This window comes from Pteronotus mesoamericanus, unplaced genomic scaffold, assembly GCF_021234165.1.
Source record: "Pteronotus mesoamericanus isolate MK-2021 breed Mesoamerican mustached bat unplaced genomic scaffold, CSHL_Meso_final contig_75, whole genome shotgun sequence".
NCBI classification, from domain to species: Eukaryota; Metazoa; Chordata; class Mammalia; order Chiroptera; family Mormoopidae; genus Pteronotus; species Pteronotus mesoamericanus.
The window spans coordinates 6,320,306-6,346,300 of record NW_026555249.1 but is presented as its reverse complement, the minus strand read 5'-3'; the positions used below and the strand labels follow the sequence as shown (position 1 = coordinate 6,346,300).

The 25,995-nt window shown below is 43.9% G+C and overlaps 2 protein-coding genes across 3 annotated transcripts in view; both read left to right on the top strand.

The window, feature by feature from the left end:
• The window catches only part of PRLR (prolactin receptor), a 146,944-nt gene that overhangs the window by 20,608 nt on the left and 100,341 nt on the right, over nucleotides 1–25,995 (top strand). The window lies entirely within an intron of this gene.
• Nucleotides 1,164–2,556, top strand: LOC129079032 (60S ribosomal protein L31-like). The gene is made up of 2 exons (XM_054583995.1): nucleotides 1,164–1,563; nucleotides 2,432–2,556. The coding sequence occupies exons 1-2, from the start codon at nucleotides 1,164–1,166 to the stop codon at nucleotides 2,554–2,556; spliced, it is 525 nt and encodes a 174-aa protein (XP_054439970.1).

The window sequence follows — 25,995 nt, the reverse complement described above, 5'->3', positions numbered from 1 at the left end:
TATGTATGTCACACTATCTATTGCAGAATAATTTATTTATCTGTATTGTTATGTCAACTCTTGGGCAAGCACTAAGCTGATTTTGAGTTTTATGAAACATATAAATCGGTAGCGGATGAAGCCTCTCATTACTTTTCATTTTCAAAATTGATTCATTTGCCCTTGCCAGTGTGTTCTAGACAAACTCTAAAATGATTTTTTAAAGTTAGAAAAGTATATGCGTATATATAATATATGAGTATAAATATACGTATAAATGTGTGTATGTGTACAATCATGTGCTGCATAACATTTTGGTCAAAAATGGACCACATGTAAGATAGTGGTCCCGTAAGATTATAACAAAGTTGAAAATTCCTATCACCTAGCGATGTCATAGCTGTCATAAGGTTGTAGCACAATGAATTAGTCATGTGTTTGTGGTGATGTCTGTGTAAACAAACCTACTGCTCTGAGAGTTGTATAAAAGTATAACAGATATGACTATGGGCAATACATAATGCTCAATAATGATAATAAAAGACTATGTTACTGGCTAAGGTACTTTACTATACATTTTATCATTATTTTAGAGTGCATGCTTTCTACTTATTAAAAAAAGAAGTTTGCTGCTGTAAACGACTATGCCATGTTTCAGAGGCAGCAACCTCATATCTCGTGTTTACCATGTCTCTTGATTGCATCGTTTTCTCTGGCGCTTGATCTCACCTCCTGTTTTGTGTGACATGGCCCCAAAGTGTACAAAATCCACTGTTAATGTTGCCAGTAAGGCACTGAGTGATTGACCTGCAGATGAAATTAAAAGTGATTAAGGACAACAAAGGTGGAAAGTCTGTGATGGTTACTGTTTACCAGTTAAGCATGGCCCATTCCACCATAGTTACGATTTTGAAGAACAAGAACAAGGTGTCAGAAACTGTTAAAGATCTGCTTCATTGAAAGCAATGAGACTAACAAGAATTTGAGAAGAGCCTATCTCAGACATGGAAAAACTACTAGTGACTTGGATTAAAGATCATAGCCCCCTCAGTGCTGTGACGATCACAGCCAACGCGAAAGTTTGTTTGCGATGTTGAAAGAAAGAAGTCTCGGGAGTTGCACTTGTAACCCTGCTTTTTCTCTCCCACAATACCTCACACTCTTTCCAACCTGAGCCCGGGAAAATGGCTCCCACAAAGAAAGGTGGGAAGAAGAAGAAGAAGGGTCTTTCTGTCATCAACAAGATAGTGACAAAGGAATACACCATCAACATTCACAAGCGCATCCATGGAGTAGGTTCCAAGAAGCATGCCTCTCAGGTACTCAAAGAGGTCTGGAAATTTGCCATGAAGGAGATGGGGACTCCAGATGTGCGCACTGATACCAGGCTCAGCACAACTGTCTGGGACAAAGGAATTAGGAATGTCCCACATCGTAACCAGGTGTGGTTGTCCAGAAAACGTAATATGGATGAAGAGTCACCAAATAAGCTCTATATATTGGTCACCTACGGACCTGTCACCACTTTCAAAAAGTTACAAACAGCTAATGTGGATGAGAACTCACTGCTGACTGTTCAATTAAGTTATAAAACTGAAAAAAAAAATTAAAAACAAAGTCTGGCAACGTTGATTTCATTGCTAGTGCTGGGTGGTTTAAATAATTCGAGAACCATTCATTACATAATGTGAAAGTGAGTGATGAGTTTGTACGTGTTGATGAGAAGGCAGCTGAAGAATTTTGGAAAATTCTAGACAAGCTGATTATAGAGGAAGACCACTTGCCAGAGCAAATATTCCATATGGATGAAACCTCCCTTTTCTGGGAACAGATGTCTAAAAGGACTTTCAACCGTAAAGAAAGCAAGTCCATGCCAGGTTTCAAAGCTTCTAAAGACAGGAGAACTGTCTTGCTTGGGGACTATCTTGCAGGCTACCAAGTCAAACCCTTTCCGATCGGGCGCTGTGAGAACCCCTGGGCCTTCAAGAGTATCACTCACACTGCCGGCACAGTGCAGAGGCCAATGACTCGTCACAGGTGACCCCGCTTTTCTTCCAAGATGCCCTCCTGAATTGCTATGCCAGCAAAATGGAGAAGTTCTCTTTGGAGACAGACATGCCTTTCACACTGTTGCTTATTGTTGATAACACTTTCAGACGTCCTCCTGGGGTTGGTGAGCTTCCTCTCAATAACAAAGTGGGGTTTCTCCCTCTGAATACCACCTTGTTGATCCAACCAACGGATTAAGGAGTTGTAGCAGCTTTTAAGACCTCCTGCCTGATGAGGACCTTCGCCCAGGCCACTGCCACAACTGAGGAAGACGCTGATGCTCTTCTGGAAGGGCGGCAAAGTCTATGGCTGCATCTAGGACCTTGCCTGGGCTTGGGGTGGTATCACTGAACTGTGAATTAATGGACGAAGACACGCAAGAGCTTTGTCTGTGACTTTAAAGGATTTGTCAAGGATGAGAAGTTTGCAAAAATGAGCCAGGCTGTGGTTGGGATGGCCAACAGCTTGAACCTGGATATGACTGAGGATGACATCCAGGTGCTCCTAGGGTGGCTCCTGAGGAATTGACCGATGAGCAGTGTTGGAACCAAGACGGGAGCACGGAGCTGAAGGGGAGGTGAGAGAAAACTGCAGGAGAGGAGTTAGAACCCCAAGAAAACTCACAGTGAAGGGTTGAGCAGAAGCTTTAGGAGCTCTCAATAAGCTCCTTAAAAACATTGTAAACATGGACCACAACACCAAGAGGTTTCTGTTAATAGAGAGAAATATTCATGGTGCGTTATCTGCTTACAAGCAAATCTGTGATGAATAAAAGAAACAAACCAAGCAAATAACCATGGACATAGTTCTGAAAAGAGTGACACCTCCGCAAGACAATCTTCAGGCAGGACTTTCAGGAACTATCCCTGAAGTCGTTGTCTTGTTGTCGTGGGCGATGACAGCTGCATGCACATTATTTATTGCCCTTGAGGGCCTTCCAGAGGGACACCCTATTTAGGCCTACATTGATGTGTGTGTGTGTGTGTGTGTGTGTGTGTGTGTCCTAGTTTTTAACAAAGAAGCTTAAATAGTAAAAATAATAATAATAATAATGATTTTAAAATGGAAGAAACGATTAAAAATAAAGATATAATTGAAGATGCTGGCATCTCTCTTTTTGCTACTTTGCATTTTTGTGATTCATACCTTCAATATATCCTAATAAAGACCTATATGGTATGGACTATAAAACAAGAAGAAGGTTATAAAGAAAGACAATACTTTTGTGCCGCTGTAGGGTGTGTTTGTGTTTTAAGCTAAGTGTTATTACAAAACAGTCAAATTTAAGAAAAATTTAAAAGTTTATAAAGTAAACCATTACAGCAAGCTAAAGCTAATTTATTATTGAAAAATAGTCTTTGTAAATGTAGTATCACTTAAGTGTACAGTGTTTATAAAGTCTACAGAAGTGTGTCCTGGGCCTTCCCATTGACTCGCCACTCCCGCCAGTCCCGCAAGGTCCGTTCATGGTAAGCGCCCTATGAAAGTGTACCACATTGATCTTTTGTGCTGTATTTTTATGTACCTTTTTAATGTTTAGGGACACAAATACTTACTATTATGTTACAGTTACCAACTGTATTCAGTACAGTAGCATCCTGTACAGGGTTGTAGCCTAAGAGCGATAGACTAGACCATGCAGCCCAGGGATGGAGTCGGCTGCACCATCTCGGTTTGTGTAAGTGCGCCCTGTGCTGTGTGCACAATGATGAAATTACCTAATGACACAGTTCTCAGAATGTGTCCCTGCTGTTAAGCAACTAGTGATCTCTCTCTCTCTCTCTCTCTCTCTCTCTCTCTCTCTCTCTGTCACACACACACACACACACACAGTCTCCCATGTCTCCAGCTGGTAATTTGGGAGTGTGTTAAGTCTATAGATCCCTTGTGGAAAAAAAATGGCATTCTTTTTTCTACTCAATCAGCCTACTAAGAAGCTCTGATCATCTTACTTTAGTTTTCTTTTATATTTCTTGCTAAAATGCTATAGTTTTGTTCATGTAGGTCCTGCACATTTCTTGTTGGGGCTATTCTCATGTATTTTATAATTTCAGTTTTTCATTGTAAATGCATCTTTTTTTCCCATATCTTCTCTTTGATGCTGCTGAATCATATGAAAATTACTAATGTATCTGTGTTTCAATTTCTGACTAATTCATTGTATTAATTATAAGAGTGTTTAGTTGATTATAAGAGTTTGTAGCCGTAATCATGGTGTCTGTGAGTAATGGTAATTTTTCTTCTTCCAGTAGTTGCATCTAACTTATATTTGGTGGCTTAAGCATCGATTATAACTTCGTCAAATAATAATAGTAAGCATCCTCTCTTACTACCAATTTTTAAAGGAGTGCCCCTTATCTAATATTTTTCAGAGTATATTCTGTGAGAGCTAATAAAGTAAATGGGAAATGCTACAAATGAAATCCTCTCTCCCAGGGATTTATCATTCATATTAATATATTCAGAGCCTAACTTCTGCAGTAAGAAAACTAGTTCAGCTGAGTTCAACCCAGAATTTCTAAAATGCATTTGGCCACAGAAGTATTTTTCCTCTCATTTGGAAATTTATATCAGTCATGAAAATCAAAAGTATGTTAATTTGATCTGAATTTTTTCAGCATTTTGTGAATCTTTGCATCTATCTTTCGTCGTACTGTGGATTGGTTTTGCTATTATTTTTCCAATAATTTAGAAGATAGTCATCCATATTTTTATTTTTACAAGTGATTATACTTAAGATTTTTCAAAACACTTCTACCTATATTTTATACTTACCAATGCCACGACCATTCACTTTTTAAATCAAGTTCAGATGAAATGGTATGTTTGAATAACTTCATCACAAATGAAAATTTTAATTCATTTTTACTTCCTTCTCATCCTTTCCTCAGCCATTATAAAAATGATTTAACACTTTTTATTTGGATTACTGTCAATAAATATTTTATATTACATGACTTCTCTTTTGTGAATTGTTTTATCTATTCAGCAATGTAATCGTATTTGTAATATATTCCTAGGCAGTTCTATGGTTCTCTGGTTTCTGTGTCCATAGCTGTTGTCCTTTTACACCACAAACAGCTCATTTTTGACATCTTACTAGTTTGTCTCTGAGGAAGCTAAAGGACCTCTTCAAGAATTATCATGAGTAGGGCAAGTAGGTCATAAACAGGGTCCAACATAAATAACTCCCCTTTTTTATTGTAAAATCTTTTATTACAAAGTCATAAGCATGTAACTCTGTAACACAATAATACCACACTCAAGCACACCATGTGACATTTTAGGTGAAATATTAAAATTAAAACTATAAATCATTACACCTATGCTATTCCCCTGCCAACCACACTCAAGGAGACATTACTTTTGCTGGGCCCTGTATTTTTTTAATCCCTTGGTTGGCTTCAACAACTTTCTTTTGGCTTTCAACATAAAAAAAGGAATAATTTGTCTGGGTATAAAATTCTTGTCTTACCATCCTTCTTACCTTTCATTCATAGTCATGTGGTGGAAAAATCTTCTGAGACCATCCATATTTTTGTTTCTTAGTAATCTGCTTTTCTGCCTGGATATTTATGGCTTTTACTTTGTAACTCAAATATTTTATCATAATGTATCTAGGTGTGAGCTCTTTTTACTGATTTTGCATAACGATTGCCAAATCATTTCAGTTTCCAGAGTCAGATATTCTATTAGCACTAGGAAGATTTTTTTAAATGTCTTTTATATTTTTTTTACTATTTCTTTGGTTATATTTTATTTTTTCTTTTCTAAAATATATTTTTAAATTTTGAGTGCTTTTTTTAGAGATACTAGTTACATCCAATGAAATACATAGACTAAAAGTATGCTTTGATCAGTTTTACCAACTGTATATACCTGAGTAACCCATATCTTTGTTCAGATACAGGACATTTCCATCACCCCAGCAAACTTCTTTAAGCCCCTTCCCAAGCAATCCTGATACCAAAAGCAACTGCTGATCTGATTTCTATGGCCTAAGATTAGTTCTACCTATTCTGAAGGTTATATAAATGGAATCATACAATATTATGGATGTGACTTCTTTCACTTACTTATTTGAGATTTGTCCATGTTGCTGCTTATATCACTAATTCATCTCACTTATTGCCGAGTAGTATCTATTGTGTGATTACACTAGACTTGGTTTATTGATATCCGATTTGTGGATAGTTGGGCTATTTCCTGTTTGGAGCTATTATAAAGCTGCTATTAACATTGTTAGGTTTGTTGTGAACACATTTTTTTTTTTAAGTTTCGTTGGATAATGACCTAGGAGTGGAATTTTGAGGTCAAACGGTAAAAATGCACTTAACTGTTAAGAAACTGCCAACAGTTTTTCAAAGTGGTTGTTTCATTTTCCAACCCTACCAACAATTAATGAGTTTCAGTTGCTCTGTACCCCACTAACATTTCATATTGTCACTTTCATATTAGCTGTCTAGTGGTGTATAATGCTGTCTCATTGTGATCATCAGTCTCTTTTTCACAAGTACATATTAACATTAATTTTATTCCATTCCCCATTTTCTGGATCTACCTTCTCTTATCTTTTTATTCCTTTTTCCTTTTAGGAGGCCCCGTGTAGAGTATCTATATTTTAGGGAGTGTCTGATTCTGTCTACTACAGCATCAGTTTCGCTTCTTACTGCCTTCAGCGAACATACTAATACTCATATTTTTGGCTTCCCTACAATCTCTCCATATCTCACCCATAACCTCTTTCCTTTCATCTCTTTATATCATAATAGTTACCTGTCTTTCTTCACAGCGTCCTATTTCTACCTCAGTTGAGGATGTGAAACAGTTTTCTAAAATTATCTCTGAGATGGTCTGTCAGTTCCTTGTGATGCACTTTTCTCCTGTCTGTGCTGTTTATTTTTCATGCTTAGTCATCCAGAAATGAAAATCAATCTACTCAGACCCAGTGTTTGTGAACACAGAGCATGTGCAATGTGTTCCTGAACCTGCTCAGCATGTACTAGGCTATAAGTCCTCTGATCCACAGCTGGAGGGCAGAATGACATGTTCTAGTTCAATATCAGCTTCTGACAGGAATGTGGCTGATTCAGCTTTGTGCATTGAGAGAGGATCTTCTCTTCCCCCATTGCCTATTCCCCTACACTCAACTGAGAGAACACAGAAATTCATTACCTTTGGGACGCCCTTCTCTCACGACTCTTCCTTTCTCCTCGTAGCCTTTTCTTGTTGGATGTGGGTGCCAGGGTTTAGTGTGCTACTGTGCAGTCTTGTAACATCCAACTTTATTTTTTCTGGAGGTTGAGATTTTTATGCAAATGCAGGTAGGCTCACCTGCTGGGCTGAAGGTGGTTTCGTTTGGCAGGGGGATACATAAATAGTTTTCAGGAAAGAAATGAATTGTCTCTTCGCCTTCTTTGAAGCCAACAGTTTGTTTTTGTTTTCAGCAGCAAATCCTATGTTGACTATTAACTGTTATTCTTAGTTCAGTGCCGCAAGTCATGTTAATCCTGACATTTCTTTCAAGCTTCTGTCTGTGGATGACTATAGGTCTTGGTTTGGGGTATTGTCTAGAGTTTTTCTTCTCTCCCCTCTTTCACCCCATGTCTTTATAAGTAGTTGAAAATAGAGACTTTTTTCTAAAAATCTAATACATATCTTTTAAATTCCTTTCAAGCTTTAAGATTTTATTATTCTACACACTTCCCCTATGAATCTTGGCTAAACTCCTACCTTAATCGAACCCAAGTTGATATGAACAATTAATATATTTCTGTATTTTACCTATGCATAAATTCAAATGTGTAATGGTCTTAGCATTTTAAAGTGCTCTCTCACCAAGGAAGCCCTTTTACAGATGACTAAATGTCCTGGGGGGGAAAGGACATTTCCTTTTCCTGGGGTAACAGGAGGCTAGTCAGCCATATTTTTGTTACTTTCTTAAAAGGGTGCTTGGTGTATGCCTTGGAGGATATGGTGTTATCATCTTTGAGTGCCGCCTGAATTCAAGTCACCTCATCATTGAAAGAGAGGCATATAGAGATGCCTAAGACAGGGTCTCTTGCATTGGGTCATTCAGGTCTTCCTCCTCTCTCTACCATTGTCACGTGTGGAGGTGGCCAGTACACTGTTTGGAATTTGTGACATTTCCCATATTGTTTAAAAATCTTTTGACCCTCATACAAATTCATTTTTTCTCTTAAGATGGTGCCTTTTATGTCTACCAGGAAAGGATTTGACTCTGACATTATTCCTTGGAGGTAATATGATTGGTGAGATGAGAGTCTTTGTAGAATAACACTAAAAAAGCCCAGGAAATCCAACTGAGCCTTCGGTACAGCTTTAGAGGAATCCCATTGGCACCTTCTGCTTTGTGCAATGAAAATCCCAAACTCTAACCCCTCAGGAAATGGGTCTATCCTAGAAATAAGATTCAAAATCTAGCTAAACATGCCATCATCGTGTGTGAGTGTGTATCATATACTCTCAGCCCAGGATCCTTGTCTAATCCAGAAGTAAGGTAACAAATTTAAATTCCAATCTTATTTTGAGAGAAAAGTTTCACATGATTAGACTTTGAAATACATATTCCCTAAGGCATCATACAAGCAATGTCCAATAAAACAATATTTCTAAGAAACACGTATGTCCCTCCCTTTGATGAGTTTTCTTATCACCACCAATAAAAATAAGAGTTATGTTGTTCTCTTCCTGACCCTCAAAAAAAAATCAATCTTGACTTTCTCAATCTTGACTTGCAACACCAAGGATATCAAACAAAGACAAAGGTTCAAGGAGAAAAACATTAACCACCTGCCCAAAACATTTATTGTAGTAATTCTGACCTTTTGGTAAAGACTCAAAATTTTCATGTTCATCCAATTGATAAAAAAAGGAGCTTTGTTACTAGAAATTATATTCAAGAAGGAAGTTGGTCTCACTAATAGTTTTCTTGCTCTGTATGAACTATTGCTTTCTTTTTTTTACACAGACATTTGACAAGCTATTAGTAAAGCTATGTCAGCCTAACACAGCCCCTTCAGATATGCATTAATAGCTATTGGACCATCATTGAGTAGTTTCCTGCTCCCCTTTACTCCAGAAGTAGTAGATAGCTCTGGCTGGTGTGGCTCAGTGGATTGAATGCTGGCCCGAGAACCAAAACACCACCGGTTCAATTCCCAGTCAGGGCACATGCCTGGGCTGCAGGCCAGGTCCCCAGCTGGGGGTGTGTGAGAGGCAACCGATCAATGTATCTCTGGCATGTCAATGTTTCTCTCCCTCTCTCTCTCCCTTCCCATCTCTATAACAATAAATAAATAAAACCTTTTTTTAAAAAGTAGTAGATAATACTTTACACTACAGATGGGCAGAATAGTGTTGGATCCAAAGTTCTGGCAGGGCAGGATGCTTGCTATCTGTTTCCTTGTGATAGTTTCAGGCACAACATAATGATTTCTGGCAGTGGTAGGAGCTTGAAAAATCTTGGTTCTTCATCTCTTTTCTTCTATCCAGTGGGTCTTGCTAACTACATACTCAGCAAACTGTCCTGCCAAGCAAGGCATCTTCTATGGACACTACCACTTCTGGCATAACCACATATTAGATGATATCTTAAGGACTTTTTTAACCATATTTTCCCAAGAACCAAATTTCTATAGCACAAAAATCCATTCAGTTTCCTACTGCCTGTAGAAAAGGTCAGCCTAGTTTTTCTGAAAGGATCATTCTCAAACAAGGGAACATTTGAGGCAACATATCAACAAGGTGGCCAGGATTGGTGCTCCTTCCAGAGCCAGATGAAGGATGTGGTTGGCTCAGAACTTCCCCTCTCTCTAGTGCCTTTTCAGAACAGGATCTACCAGATCACAAGATCTACCATGACAGTGAGTAGCCATCAAGGATTTATAACATGTTTAAGAACAAGGATATGAATGGGGTCACCATACAACAGCCCCAATTTGATGGTCAGCACACACATGCTCCAGTAACCGAGGAATTTCCACCAACATTTTTAGGGACACATAAAATAATTGCCTCTTGGATGTTTTTTCAGGCTCCCAGAGGTTTATAGGAATGGCCCAAGGCCTTACCTCATTTGTGTCTTTAGTATGAGCTTCATTATTACCGTATCTTGTATTGTTATTGTACTTTCAAACAGATGTCTTCACATATTTTTCTAAGGTAGAAAGGAGCCAAGCTATGGTCACCGTTCTTAAGAGATATATCGAAAATGTATTCATTTAATCTCTCAGTTGTTTGCACAGCTGTTGTGCACCCACCACCAGCCGGACACTAGGCCAGGCATCCATCCATCTGAAAAGGTGACCATTCTTTACCTTCAAGAAACACACAGTGCAGGGGAGGAGAGGGCTGTGATACAGTCACGGATATAAGTCGGGGTAGTTATTGAACCAGAAGAGAGTAAGGAGGAGATTCCACAGAGGAAATAGCACAAAAACCTTATGGTGATGCACATGTCCCTTGTATTTTGGGCAATTGCAAGTAGTCTGATGGGTGGAGCACGTGAAGAAGAAGTGGGCAGTGACAGCCAGTGTGGCTGCAGAGAGTAGCTTGGGGTCCGATTGCAAACAGCTCTGATATCGGGCTAAGTGGTTGGATCTGCGATTTGGAGAGTCACAGCAGGAGACTGGAAGTCAGGCCTGCTGACTCAGAGGCCTGCTTTACTCTGCTGGATTGCTTTGTATTTCGCAAAAGATCAACTCATTGCAAATATATAAATTACCTGTTAGAAGCAGTTGGTGACTTCTCTTATTATCTCTCTCTTATGGATGAGGAAACTGAAGCATGAAGAAGTTAAGCAACTTGTTTAAAGTCACATGACTACTTAGCTGATCCCAGGCAATCTGGCTTCAGAGTCTCTGGTCTTAACTACAACACTACCTTCTCTGGATCTAGAGATCTTTATGCATTTGTCTGTGTTTTAATGTTAGTGTCAGCAAGTAAGTGCTGCATTCCAGAACAGACTCGTGACTGGCCAAGTGTAAAACTGAAAGGTCTTATGTCTATGATGACACTGGTCCTAGAGTCCAGGGATAAAGGTTGCTCCAAGGTCATGCTTTCAAATTTTTCTTTATTCCTTTGTGATTCTTTCAAAGCAGATACCTAGAACTGGGATGCCTCACACTGTTAGAGCAGAGAAGTATTAGAAGGATCTTAAAAGGGTATTAACAGATCTGATGAGACCTCTGAGCTGCTACAAATATTGCAGTTGTTTTTACTACACAAGACGTTAAAGTAAAAGGCTAAACATCTCAGAGAAATAAAATGTACCTGATAAATATGGGTTATTAGGCTTTGTTTAAATATTCATGAAGACAATGAAAAGACATTAGGTGTAAACTGGAGTCAAAGCAGGACAAACAGGTCCAACAAGTGGTCCTCTTTATGCATTGACACTGATAACATTCCCACAGTCCTTAGGGCTGTCTTACTTTGCACTTACCAAAGGAGGAAGGTGTTTTCCTTGGTGGAAGCCCAAATGTTAAGTATACTCTTATAATGTGGCTCAAGTATTGTGGTTTTACAGTTCGTCTACCGTGTTTCGCGTATCTATGGCCCTTTCATACCTTACTAGGAATCAATGTTTGCTTAAAGTTCAACATCAATGATGTATAATGTGGGAGGAGGCGGAGTTGTTCCACAGGCAAGAATGAGCACATGGGAATTGTGAGAGCTGGACATATCTAACAATGTGAAGCATCCAATTAACCAGTACGGTGGTGCACTGCAACTGCTACATGAAGCACTGACCTACCTTTCCCCAGAAGGGATTGAACAGAAATTGAATAATGATTGGAGGGCGATAGGTACTAAGGTGGTATAAGAGTGTGATGTCTGAGGCTGGACTTGGGTGGCCCCTGAAGTCTCCTGTAGCTCCAAAGTATCATGAAACAATGTACAAGCACTGGCTGGCACGAAGAACTTGGAATTTCACTTTATCGTACTCACCCACTCCATTTAGAAAAGGATATTCAGCCCACTTTTTTGAAGTAATGGTCATCTTCATGTTCACTTTGATACCTCTTAGATTTTAATAGACATTGAATATATAGATACATAGATTTACACATCTGTACGTGGCAAACACCTTCAATGGCATTTCATTAGTCCTCTGACCATCTTTACAGGGTAGAACATGGAGAGGTATTTCTGTGATTATATTGTAGGTGAAAAAACTGGGACCCAGGATCTTCCCACATCCTCCTGTTTCTCGTGCTGTTGGTTGTAGCCTTTTGAATAAAGTCTTTTATTTTATGTGTGGACAGTTTGTTTGGTTTTATTTACAATGAAAACTCCTTAAGGGGAACAGGCATGGGACATTTGGGTAACTTTCTGTGGAGTGATGTTATCTTTTGTTCTGTTACCATAAAACACATTGTTTTTGGTCCAAGGTTCTCCTTCCTTGGCTAATATTTAAGAAGCATGCATAAAATTGAGCTGTCACACTAGAAGTTTACCAGTCACTTGGAACAAAAGGAGACTATGCACAGCTTATATCTTATGAAGCAAGTACACATCCAAGAGTTCTGATAGCAGGGCAAGTTTCTGAAAATGTGATGTTACTAGTAGTAACATGCTAGAAGTACCAAGATAAATGTACATGGGTGACTAAACAGGACTTCTGGCCATTAATCAGTTCTCACCTGGGTCAAATAATAAATTTCTCAGAGTCATTTGCCAAACTGGATCCAGCTTTTGTTGCCTCAGGGAGGCTATGAAAAGCAGAGGTAACTACTAGATTGAAAAGAGAACTGATTCATTTTCCTGGTGCGGTGTTAACAGGGGTGATAACAGGTTGGCCAAACCTTGCTGGAGAGCCAGAAGAAAAAATCCACTTGGACATGACCTCTATTGAGGAATCCATTTCTTTCTGCGTTGGCTTTCCTTCTACAAGAAATCTCACTCAAGGATCAAGTACATATTTTGGAGGGTCATGGTTTTGCAAGAGACTGGGTCATGTTCTCCCAAGTTAATGATTTTCCTAGGAACTGAGTGTCCTCCTAGAACTGAGACATCTTACTAGAGACAAGGTCAAGTACATAAGCCCATTTCCTAGGACCTATCTGTGATCCAGGCCAACCCAGGACTTACCTCTTGCTATGTTCATTTGCAGTGCGTCAGCCTTTCTCCAAGCTCTCAACTCGGGCAAGTGCACACCAGTGCCAGCCGCCTTCTCTTTCACTGCTGAGACAACCCCCCAAAATTGGCCTACGCCAACTCTGGTGGAAATTCCACCTTTTCATTTCTCATCCAGCTCATTGTCACTTCCCCCCTTACACCTCACTCCCTCGCCCCAGAGCAATGCTTGGTATGCTGGGGTCAATCCTTCCGGACTCTCAGGATGGCACCAAGCAAGTCATTGACTAACTGGTACATGTTTTATGTAGCTTTCCTGAGTCACAAAAGAGGGATCCAAGTTTGTAGCCAATCATGTGAGGCAGAAGGCTCTTCAGCCACGTACCTTATTGTCCAAACATGGGAGAAGAAATGGAGAAGGTTTTCAGGAGTGGGTTTCTGCTCAGTCCTGCATAATGCCTGTCTTTTGTGGAGTACTTACAGGGATTTATTTTCATTCCATTGTCGCGGCAACTCCACGAAATATATATATATTTAGCCTCAATTTTTGGAGATGAAGAGACTAAGGCAAAACAGTGATATGGCATGCCTGTGGTCACATGGCTGATAAGCAGCAGGGCCAGGGCTTGGACTCTGGCCTTACAACTGATGCCTTGTCTGGTGCTCTTCCTTCTACCCCATGGCTGCCTCCCAGGTCCCATGGAGGACCTCAAAGCCTGGGAGGACAGATCATAACAACAATAGGAAAATCAATAATGGAATGTTTAGCATTTGTTAGGTTCAAGATGCCATACCAATAACTTTATCACAGTATTCCTTCGACTCTCCGTAATCCCTGAGGGCTGCCATTATTATCCCCATTTAAAGAAGAAGTGGGGCTTCAGAGAGCAAAAGTGACTTGCTCAGAGTTACCCAGATTGGCAGAGCCTGAATTCCTCTCTAGACCTGAGTGTGGAGCTGTGGAATTTGCCGGTGCTGTAGAGCTAAACATTGGGAGAAAAAGCAGTGCCTTGTGAACACAGTCCTGAGCAAGAAGGATAAAAGATCTGAGCTTGAGCTCTAACCCGGTTCCTATTCATCTGTGCAATCGTGGGCAAACCTGTTAACCTTTCTCTCAGGCTGTTGGCTCCTAGTTAGAAAATGAGGCCAGTGCTCTTTGGCCTGGCCTCTCACAGAGGAGGATCCGGCCAGGCCAGGCAGGCTTAGGGCCGCTCTAAGCTGGAGTGCTCCACACGGAGGCAAGTTACCGCTCTCAGTGTTAGAATGAGAGCTGCCCCTACGTCATGCCACCTCCCAGCAGTGCCCAGAAACTGGGGCCTCTTCCCCCGGGCCCACCCTCCAGCCACGGCCGCCAGAGCAACTTGGTTAAAAAGAGCTTTGTTCACAGAGGGCATCCCCAAGAAATTGTCTCCCTTTCCTTACAATATAAGAACTCAGGAAATATAAGAATTTCAGGAAGTGAAATGAAGCTGCCCTTTACAAGGAGTACAGAGTCTGGCAGGAATAAGGCCTGTGTGAGTGTGGTTGGTAGGGTAATAATATGAGTGTAATAATTTATTCTTTTAATTTGAACATTTCACCTAAAATGTGCTATGGTGTGCTTGAGAATGATATTGTTATGTTGCAGAATTACATTCTGATGATTTTGTAATATAAGACTTTGTAATTAAAAAAAGGGGCGTTATTTGTGCCGGACACTGCATATGTCTGAGCACCCTCTCACCAGCTACTGGGCAAAGCAAATGTTGGTCAATAAACCAGATTAGCGACTGCCCTGAGAGTGTTTATGTTCTGAAAATAACTTACCTTCTCTCACCCTAGAGTAAACAGGACTTTTAGAGGGAAGGTTCTGGGACAGCTTGTGGCCAAGACAGAATTGATTTGTTCTTGGGTCAAAGGTCATTCCTATTCTGAGAGCTGCCATTTACCAAACACTTCCTATGGGACAGGCACATTAATTATATCCTTTCTAATCCTCACAATAGCCCTGTGAAGTAGTTTTATTCCCATTTTACAAAGGGAAAAACTGAGGTTCTAAGAGAACTGCCCAGAACTTTAGAGCAGAAAATTTAGTCATAAAAACAAAGCGGGAAACCAAAAAAATATTCATCTCATCAGCCCAAATATTTTTTCCATTTAAAGAACTGGTATCTCCTACTTAATCACAAGTACCAGAAAATAAAATAAAATAAGAGTAAATGGCTAGTTTATCATATAGCAGGGGCAAGGAAATTAAGAGTCCAGGATTCACACTCATCCTTGAGAAAGGAGACAGGCAAAGAGAAGTTGAAAATACCATTGATCAATTGATGAAATAAAGAGACTTTTGTAAGTGTCTAGCCAAAACACACCTTTTGTCCAATGCCAAGGAGACCCACTGACCTCATTGAAGGTTATCCACTTTGCCATTTCTCCGGGGACTAGAGGCATGTTTCATAGAGTCAAGGGTGTGATATAATAAATTGTTCTATTTGTTTACTTTGGCAGGTGTAGGACAAAGACTTTACTAAGCAATATTGTGCTAGGGCCTGAGGCCAGCTCTATGTGAGCAGGAAAGGAGACTCCCTCCCTGGAACAGGGTTTTCTCAGCCTTCCCGCTCTCAGAGGGGCCCTGAGGTGTCCACAGGAGATGAAAAGGAGAGCAGGGCTCCCTAGAATAGCGCCCTGTCACTGGTGGATCCGTAAGGAGGCTGAAAGCTGGTGTAAGAGGGATGGAAGGGCTGGCCAGGGAAGTGGCCCCGCAGCGCTACTATGCAATTCCCCCACCATCACCAGGGCACATCTCACCCTCCAGGCAGGGCTCCCTCGGCTCGCCGGTCCCAGTCCTCATGCTGTTTGCATGTCCTGGCGGTGGGGGGACCCTCATGGGCCGAAGCAGATCCAAGTTGGCAAACACAAGTGAGAAGGAAACCCTGAACCTGGTTTCTGGGAGCTTTGCGGCAGTCCACAAAGTGACCAAGGTCGCAGGCTCTGAGCAGCACTGCCGGGTGACAGAGGCTGCCCCAAGGGGTGGGGTCTCAGGCACAGGGCGAGAGCTCTCTCTTGGGATGGCGCCACCCGAGCTGGCTGGTTTATCTTCAGCCTCCACCCAGACTTACACCCCGTAGGTCCTTCTCTCCAGCCTCAAAGATGGAACGGGCATGATGACAGGACTGGCATTTGTGACTGAGGGTGACAGACTATAGAAGTTGAGCTGTTGTGTGGTGTCACGTGTGCAAACTCAGCAAGAGCGACATTTGGTTGAGTCTTCATCACTCAGCTGAGCCCTAATGGGACCAGTCACTCTCAGATCTGAGCACTGGGGGAATCCTCCCACAGGAAAGCCCGGCAGTTGGAGAGACCTGGGGAAGCAGCCAGAAGGGGAGGAGTTGGCCCTGTGGCTGATTAATGTTTGGAGGCAGAAGAAAAACAAAAACAAAAACTAATTGTAGCTTCAAACACTTCCGATGAGCCTGTGACTCTCTCCAGGTCCTCCAGCAAAGTGCTGGGGTAGAGCTGGCCGCCCCGTCTCCTTTTCCCATTTGTCTTTTCATTTCTCCTCATGGATAAAGTTCCTGGCAAACTGACTTATCTTAGATTTTTTAAAAAAGTTGGGGTCAGAGGAAAGTAGTTCCCAGGGGCCTACAAGCCCTACCACTGAGACCCATTCCCGCGGGGAAAGTCTTGACTGGCCTCCTTCGCCCACTTGCAGCCACACTGGGGCTTCCAGCCAGTGTCTCTGGTTGCCGTGCAGGCTCCAGGCAGGAGTTCTAAGCCTCCCTTCTGCATAGGAGTCCCCATATGGTAGCCTGCGAGACAGGAAGATTACCTCAACAGAAACAATTCTCCCCAGAAAGCAAGCTTTGTTAACTAGGGTTTTGGTTCTGCTTTTGCTCACTGAGGTCCCAACCTCCCCTTGGCCCGTACAACAGTCCCCATTGTCCTTATCCACAGGGGAAAAAAATCCCGAGTGGGTGTCTGAAATCTCAGATAGTACCAAAACCCTGTATGTACTGTGTTTTTTCCTATACATACATAACGGTGATGAAAAGTATAAATCAGGCACAATAAGAGATTAACAACAGTAAATAATAATAAAATAGAATGATAAAAATATACTCTACTAAGAGTTATATGATTGTGGCCTCTTTCTCAAAATACCTTATTATACTGAACTGACCTTTCCTCTTCTTGGGATGATGCGAGATGATAAAATACCTATGTGATGAATTGAAGTGAGGTGAATGACCTATGCGCGGTGACATGGTGTTACGCTGGTTTTGACCTTCCAACTGGACATCAAAAGAGGATCATCTGCTTCAAGTGATCTTGGGTCATCAGGCCATGACGCTGTTGGTGGTTGGGTGTCGGGAGCAGACAATGACACTGGTGGGGATCCTCAAACACTGCATTGTTTATTTCTGAAATTTTCTGTTTAACACTTGGAGACCACGGTTGACCATGGGTAACTGAAACCACAGAACGAGGACCCAAGGATAAGGGGGAACTACTGAATTCACTTTGCTCCTCTCCCTCTGGTGGATAGCGTTCCTCTCTCCCATGCAGGACTCCTTCACCTTTAGGCACAATGGGCCAGGGCCAAGCAAGTTTCACATTTCAGAGTGTGATTTTGTAAGAGCTTCCATGAGGGCAGCCATTGGCAATCTCCTCTGAGGAATAAGGTGACTTCTGAAAGCCATTGTGATAGCTTTCTCGGTGGCCAGAGCCATGGACAGTCAGCACTCCACAGGCATCTTTGCTCAGAAAAAAACAAAACCCGTTTGACTTCTTTTCTTTCCTGCTCTCCCCTCCAGGAGCCAGGGAATTGCTGTTTACCATCACACAGCCTTGCCTTGTTTCCCTCAGAATACTCGGAGCCATTTGCCTGGGGGTTTTGGCTCTGCCCTGGGAGTGCTCTTATGCAGGGGGAAGAGGTGGAGAAGAAACTTCTTCCTTAAATGCTGCTGCTTCCATGCCTAAACATTATAATCCTCAATGCAATCCAAGGAGAAGGGGCCATGCTGTCCAAGAAGAGCCCAGTTGGCACAAGCAGGTTGAAGGAGGTCATCCTGGCCCTGTAGCTCAAACGCCATACTGCCATTTGTTCACCAGACATTGAATACCTAGTGCGTGCCAGGGTTCTAGAGCTATGGAATGGATGAAACCACTACCACCAAACCTGGGAGTGGGGAGTCTAAGGCAAGAGACCCTCCTGGCCGGTGAGGGTTCTGTGCTCAGGGCAGATACCCCTTGGCCCCTGCTGACCCCCCCCCAGTGGGGGTCTGCACCCCTTGCTGGCTTCTCCCAGTGAGAAGAGAGATAAGTATGAAGAGCAAGGGTTCAAGGAGGTGCTTCTCCTCGGGGGAGTCAGGCTTGGGAGAACTGCTTTGAGTCTCCATTGGCCTTAACCATCCCTACGTGGGCTTGCTCTTACACATGCCCCTGTCCCTACGTTGTTCAGTTTCTGAGCAGGTAGAGGGCATGTGAGCGAGTACCCTATTCTTTTGCTGCCTTTCCTCTATTTCAGTTCCTCTCTTTACTTTCTTTCCTTCTACCCTGCCACCCTCTTGCCGCCTCCCAGAAAACTTGGTGGCTCCTCCCTGCCCACAGGACGAGCTCAACCTTCTCAGCTTGCCTTCCATGGCACACAGGCTCGGCCCAGGACTGTGATACGCTATCAGAATCAACCAGTCTTTTGGTCTTTTTCAATGCCTTTAATTCACAGGAGTTGATAGACTGCCTTTTCTGGAAACTTGACAATTAGTATTTTTCCTGCAGAATCACTTTTACTTTTTTGCTTAGAGCCTGTTAAAGACTAAGCTTGTCCTCCACTCCCCCACCTCCAAACAAACCCAATAGATATACGTGCATGCACATATAAGCAAGCCTTCCTTGACCCCAAGCTCTGGCCCGTGGAACCTCCTGAGACAAAGTGTGCCCTCAAGTTTTCCAGCGGGGGATTATTTGGGCTGCCTTGCCCCCATAACTGAACAGTGGTAACAATTCTCCCTGCTTTAGTATACAAGTCAATTATTAACAGTGGGTTGTAAAAAGATAAACGGTTAGAGTCCCAACACTCTCGTGGTCAGTGTAGGGATGTAGAGGGAGATGTGCTCTCAGTCTGCTTGCCTCTAAGACTTTTAACGGAAATGTGGCAGGCACCGCCCGGGAGTGTGAGTGGGTTCACAGGTGGCAGGAGGACCACAGGTGAAAGACTTGGTGCCTTTCACCTTCCTTTGTCAGCTTTGAGTCTTTCCTTTCATCTTTCTCTTCTGAGACTGGGAATGGGCAGAGGGCGGGGTGTGTGATGAGGACATCAGTGGTTACACAAAGGTCTTGGGGAAACGTCTGGGACTGATAAGACACGGGCAGGGAGACAGCAGGTTAATATAAAGAACAGCGTGGAGGCCCACCCTGGCCCCTGGGAGTTCCGGGGTGGAAGTGTGGGCCTGGCGTGGGCATGAAGATCAAAAGGCCAGTGTGATAAGACACCAGTGTTGGTCCATTGGCGGAGCAGTCCCAGGGTAGTGCGAAGGGAAAGCTGGGAAGGGGGAGGGGTAAAAGATGCTGGAGTTAAGGACACATTGCATCAATGTGACATTGGGACCATCTGCAGATCTCACGCAAAAGCAGAAAGGCAGAGAGAGACCAGACAGTGCACTGGGAAGAGTGGCGGGAGCTCAGGCCAGCAGGAAGTCTGGGTGATCTGGTCTGAGGTCTTTGTTTGTTTGTATAATTCTAATAGACTTCATTTTTTAGAGCAGTCTTAGGTTTACAGAAAAATTGCACAGAAAGTATAGTTCCCATATCCTCCCTCTCACCTATACACAGATTCTCCTATTATTAACATCTTGTATTGATGTGATACATTTATTACAATGATGAACCAATACGGATATATTGGTATCTACTCAAGTCCATAGTTTATACAGGGCCCTCTCTTTGTGTTGTACCATTCAGTGGGTTTTGACAAATGCATAATGTCATGTGCACACCATTATGGTATTATACAGAATAATTTTACTGCCCTAAAAGTCCTGTTTCACCTATTCATCCCTCACGCGTGTACCCCACACCTCTGGCAACCACTGATCTTTTTATGGTCTCTATAATTTTGAATGTCATGGAGTTGGGATCATACAGTATGTAGCCTTTTCAAATTGGCTTCTTTCACTTAGCAATATACTTGTAAGTTTCCCAGTGTCTTTTCATAGCTGGATAGCTCATTTTTTTTTTCAGTACTGAATAACATCCCGTTGAATGGACGTACCACTGTTTGTTCATTTCTTGGGGCAGACTTTTCAATGAGATCAAATGCAGAAACAATGGGAAGCGTAGGGGAAGATAAAGCAGCAATCGCCACAGAATGTGACAGAAGCAAGAGGAGGAAGGTTTGGAGAAGTGAGAACAAACAGCTACAGAGGCCTGAACCGACCTCAGGCAGAAAGGCCTTGAGAGCAGTGCCTGGGGGCGGGGGAGGGGAAGGCCAGCTCCTCACTAACTTCTCCCAGGCCTTCCCTGCTCTGATCGAAACTTCATGACCACAGGAGCCATGTCCGCTTCATCCTAAGAGCCCAACACATTGCCGACATCCAATGAGTATTTGTTGAACCATCCAGAATCTTTTCTAAGGAGCAAGTTTGCCCAAGCAACAGAAGATCTGAAGAGCCTGGGATTGGCCAGTCCTCTCAGGCTGGTCCGGGCTGGTCCGGGCTGCTCCGCAGGCTGAGACCTTCCATGCCACTGGGTGGGGCAAAGCTTGCCTGGTATGTTCACCTCCTCAACCAAGATTGCGTCTCTCTTGCCACCTGCACCTGTCTTGCGAGATGGTACGTAGACAGAACCAGAAGCAACTTTTAGGGAGGCAGGAAAACCAAAGGAGAGGCCAGCCAACATAACACACCGGGGAAGAAGACGCTCTCACTACAGGACAGAATCTGGCTCTCCATGCACTAATTTTCCAACCCAATTTCCAAGGCAGCAGAATGAGCCCAACCAATCTCTGTGGAACAGGCAGAGCAAACAGGGCGACCCAGATACTAATAGCTATGAGGGGAAGAGGAGTCATGCCCTCCAGAGGCTCACATCTGAGAGGAGAGCAAGTCCTCACCGCAACAGTGATGGTCTGCGTGTGGGAGCTGCTGGGGCCCGGCTGGGCAGGGGCAGCTCACAACAGTCTGTGTGGAAGGGGACAGCTCTCCACGGAAGCTAGTAAGTCAGCGCATAAACTGCAGAACCCAAGCAATTCACAGCTCGAATTTACTAGCTGGATGGTGCTTCCCTGGACAACAGAGCTTATTTCCCAGATCTGTGGCCTGAGCAAGGTCACTTTATAATCAGGTCCTCTTCCAGGGCATGACACCAGCATACCTTGGTACCCACATCACTTTCAATGTGATGAAAAGCAGGAACAAGCCTCGTAGGATGATGGGGGCATTTTGCTTGAGATCCATTCATTTCCTCCCTGTGTTCCCATGTCTGCGCTGATGTGATTACACGGCCAGCGTGAGGACAAAGAGCACCTGAGAATTTCTAATCGAAGGGAAGGACCGCGGTGGCTGCATGGTCCGAGGCTGGTTTGAACAGTGGGTCCACCCAGAGACACATTTCGTTCCCTGTCCCCACTGTCACACAACCAAGGGCAGTCAAGGGCCACTGTGGAGTTAGTTAAGCACAAAGGGTAGAAGCAGGGGTACTAGGTGGGTCAAGGAGTAGCTTCCTCCCCACCTTGGAGCCCTGCAGTGGCAGTCCCTGAAGAAGGGGGGCATGTCCAAGGGGCGGGTGGCCCGGTGTCGGTTCTGAGTGTTCCCAGGGTGCCGGCCTGTGAGCTCCTTTAGCCAAAGGGCCTCAGAAGTAGCCCAAACAGCCCACGTCATCAGAAATGCAAGCAGGGGAGAATCAGGGTCAGGTCAGCACAGACAGCCTTGGGGACAGCTGGCCTCTCCTAACGCTTTAGCATCTGGCCATTTCTGCTGCACCTGGCTGGTCTCCGGGGCATTTCTTACCCACGTGAGCCCCAGGGAACTACCATTAAGTTCTCTGTATCCAGAAATGTCGATGAGAAAAGAGATTGTTTGTGTCTCATCACAATCTGTCTGTTTCCTTGGGGCCTCTGCTGTGTGGGGGCTCATAGGCACAGAATTTTTGTTTGATTTTCTTGCCCATTTGCCTTCAGGGCAAACTCTAACATTGGGTAATAGTGGAAAGAAAAGAAGAGACAGTGCTTAGCTAGCTCACTCTGTCCCAGGAACATGAATCACTCACTGCGCAGATCCTGTCCCTCTCTCCTCTTCCCATCCATGCTTTCTCCCCCTCGGTTTCTAGAACACTCCCTAGCCTTACGTCCTTGTGCGTTAGTCTACACCCCTGTTTTCCACCCACACCATGTTTTTCAGTCACAGACATTGGAGCACATCTAAACATCCCCCATGACATAGATAAGCTTCAGCAAGGGACCCAGGCTCCCCAGGACACTGGGGGGAGGGCAGGCGAGTAGTGACAGAGATGAGAATGTCATAAGCCGGTGGTGTTAGATCTTCTACAAGGAGCCTTGGATTTCTGGGGACAAAACAGGACAGACAGTCATGGCAAAGCCCAGGGTCATGCCCTTACTATTTGTAGTAATAAACTATGTGTCATTCATATATTCGTGTATTCTCTCAACAAATGTTGATTTAGCACCAATTATATAACAAGGTAGGCTGTGTGACAACACACAGATAGATGAAATGTGGTCCTTGTCCCCAAGAAGTTTGTCGGTGACATGGACTAATAACGGTAGTGACTAACACAATGAAGTATTTGGTTCTATGGAATCAGGGTCTGCACAAGAAGACATGGAACCCCACTGGATGACCTGGGAAGAACTCGGAAGGACTTGATGCTGCCCTGAGTCTTGATGGTCAGGTTGGGAGGAGCAAGGCATGGCATGGCGTGTTCCTAGAAGAAGGGGCTCGTGTGAGAGCAAAGGCACTGAGAAAGCGGGTGGGAGCTGGGAATCTAGGGTGGACAGTGGCTGGAACCCAGAGGGTTGGGCCTGGGGACAGCAGAGGCCCGAGGAAGGAAGGCAGAGCCCACTTGGTGGACTGTGAAGCCAGTAAGAAGACCGAGGCTACAGAAAATTACGGAAGGACTGTGGACAGGAGAACTGTGTAATCAGATTCACATTTACAGAGGAAAGTCCTGGCTGACATGGGAAGAATATTTTGGAGGGAATAAGGCAGGAGGCACAGAAAACATTTAGGAGGCCAATGACAATAAAATCAGCTGACAGTAACGTTCCTCAGAAGCCTCCTTGTCCGTACCCGTCTACCTCCGACTTCCTGGCAGAGCAGGGGCGAGCAGGTGAAGAAGGTCTTCAGGGAAAGAACTCATTCATCAATTGTGTCATTTCTGCACTGTCAGTGATTATACTGGCTGTGTTTTACAGTCACCATTGCACAAATTCACCCTCCTATGAATAGTTCCTCCCGATAAAAGCCAGCCTCCAGAACCGTGAGACAATTAATTTCTGCTGCTTAAACAACTCAGTTTGTGGTACCGCGTTAGAGCAGCCCCAGCTAATACAGGCGGGCAATATAATTTTGCTGTATTCCGTGTGGAAACCAAGGAACAGAGAGAGCAAGTGCTTCCCCAATGTACACAGCCAACCAGTGGTGGGCAATTTGCTCCAGAATCTGTCTTCTTACTGTAGTATTTAAACACAAATCTGTTTTGTCCAAACAATCAAATGCTTTTGCTTTGAAACAAAGCTTGATTTGGGCACAGTCCTATAGGAAAGAGACAGAAATAAATACACTCCTTAGTGGTCCGTGTTTTCCCCCTAGCGAGGCTGCAGTCTAGCCTCTCCTATTCTGCTACTCTGTGCTAGAACAGGTGTCCTGACAATTGTGTCTCTGCTCATAAGCAAAAAGGAAACTTCCTCCCAACAAAGACTATGTGACTGTGCCAGGCAACTGGGTCCCTGAGCCATCTGTAAAACAATGCCTAGTACTTAGAAGCTCTCAGTAATTATAGATTTTGCTGGGTAAGAGTATAAAGCTCCCAGGTTCCTGGATGCAAGGGTTGAAACTCAGCTGGTTTGCACAGAGCAGCCTTCCTGCTCATTGATGGCCTGTGTATGTTTCCTGTTGGTCAGAACTTTTACCACACCAGGTCTTTGGGATAAGACTCTTGACCTGCTGAAAAATGCAGGATGAGAAGGGAGAGACCCACAGAGGTCTGAGGTTTGTCTTCCCCATTCTCCAAGCTGAGTATACTGTACAGTGCAGCTCGCCGTTTCATTTAGAAAGGAGCCAGTGAAGACCCTGTCCTGCCGGGCCCACAGAAGCAAACTCCCCATGGTCCGTGAGCGGCTCATTCACCTGGGTCTTGGAAACGGGGAATATGAAAGCACGGGGTCGATGGGCCTACCCCAGGCTGCCCAGGGGAGCAGCTGTCATGAATAAAAGTGTTTGCTCACCGCGGTTCCCTCTAGCATCAGCCCTTTAAAAAAATAAATACAGTGTGTTGACCTTTTGTGTGGATGACTACGCAAAGCAGGTGGCCCCAAATGAATTCCAGGTAAAGACAAGAGAAAGGAAATATCAGGAGGCGAGCTGCTGGAAACAGCCTGAACTGGGCTCGGAGGGCCCAGGGGCCTGTTTGCTGAGGCCCCGCATGGTCCTTCTTCTTAGCGAGTGCCCTGATGGCTTTTGGTGGCTACCCCCAGGTGACTGTAGTAGCAGGGGCTGGAGGAGACAGCGTGTGTCTGGGAGAGCCGGTCGCTGCCACAGTAGAGGAAAGTCAAGCTGTGTTGCCAAGGAAAAAATGGGGATACACTGTTTCAGTGGAGGAAGATGCCAGAATGGTGGTTGTCCACATGGAGGTTTGAGGAAGTGGACTTTGTCACTGACTGACTGATGTCATATAACCTGTATCTCTGAAACATAAACTCGCTGACCTCCGAGGCCAAGACGAGGTTGGCCGCTCCCACGTGAGCAGGGAGGCTTCTGTGCACCCGTCGTCAAACCCTGGATTGGAAGGCTGGTCACCTGCTCTGATTCTGCTGCTCCAGGGCTCTGTGACCTTGAACAAGTAGCGTAACTTTTCTGGGCTCAGTTTCCTCATCTGTTTGGTGGGGGTGGGAGGGTCTGGAAGTCATGGACTCTTCATGCTAAAAGGGATGTTAGGGATCTAGGCCAATATGTTGGGTAGATAAGAGACCTAAGGTTGAGCGGTTAGTAAGGGGACCCATTCCATTAACCACAGTGATCCCTCCCGTGTTCATATGTCAGAGTGCTCACATTTACCCCTTGTCACCACCTTCTGAAGTGGATATTCCTAAACCCACTTTACGGAGAAGGGAACTAACTGCCTTATCCAACATTCCCCGCTACCGCGTAGAAGAGCCAGTGTTACCAAACGTTCCTCTGCCTGTTATTGACATGCAAAATGACTTTCAATGGCCCTGCTCCCTGTTTCCCATCCCCCATGGCAGCCCACCTTGGTGGGGGATGAGAATATCCTGTTTTTTCTTGGACACCCCAATTTCGGGACCCCATGACAAATCCCCTTTTGTGGGGCCCAGCTGCACCCTGTTACACCAGGACTTTGACTGTTAGTTTGGTGTTCTTCCTAGTCATATTCCTCTTCATAGTGTGAACTAGTTTTCAATGGAAAAATGAGCTTTTAATTAAGAAAATTTTTCATATCTGACAACAGAAGTAAACTGTCTAATTGAGGGTGGAGTAAAACAAGTCAGCCAGGTGCAGCCTACGGTAGGTGGGGTGGCAGCTGCCTCTCCGATCCACAGAGAGGTTTCTATACTGACTTTCCTGGCCTCCCCCTCACTTTGCCATCCTTTACTTAAAGGGCCAGGTGCATCAGAACAACCGGAACAGGTTTTCC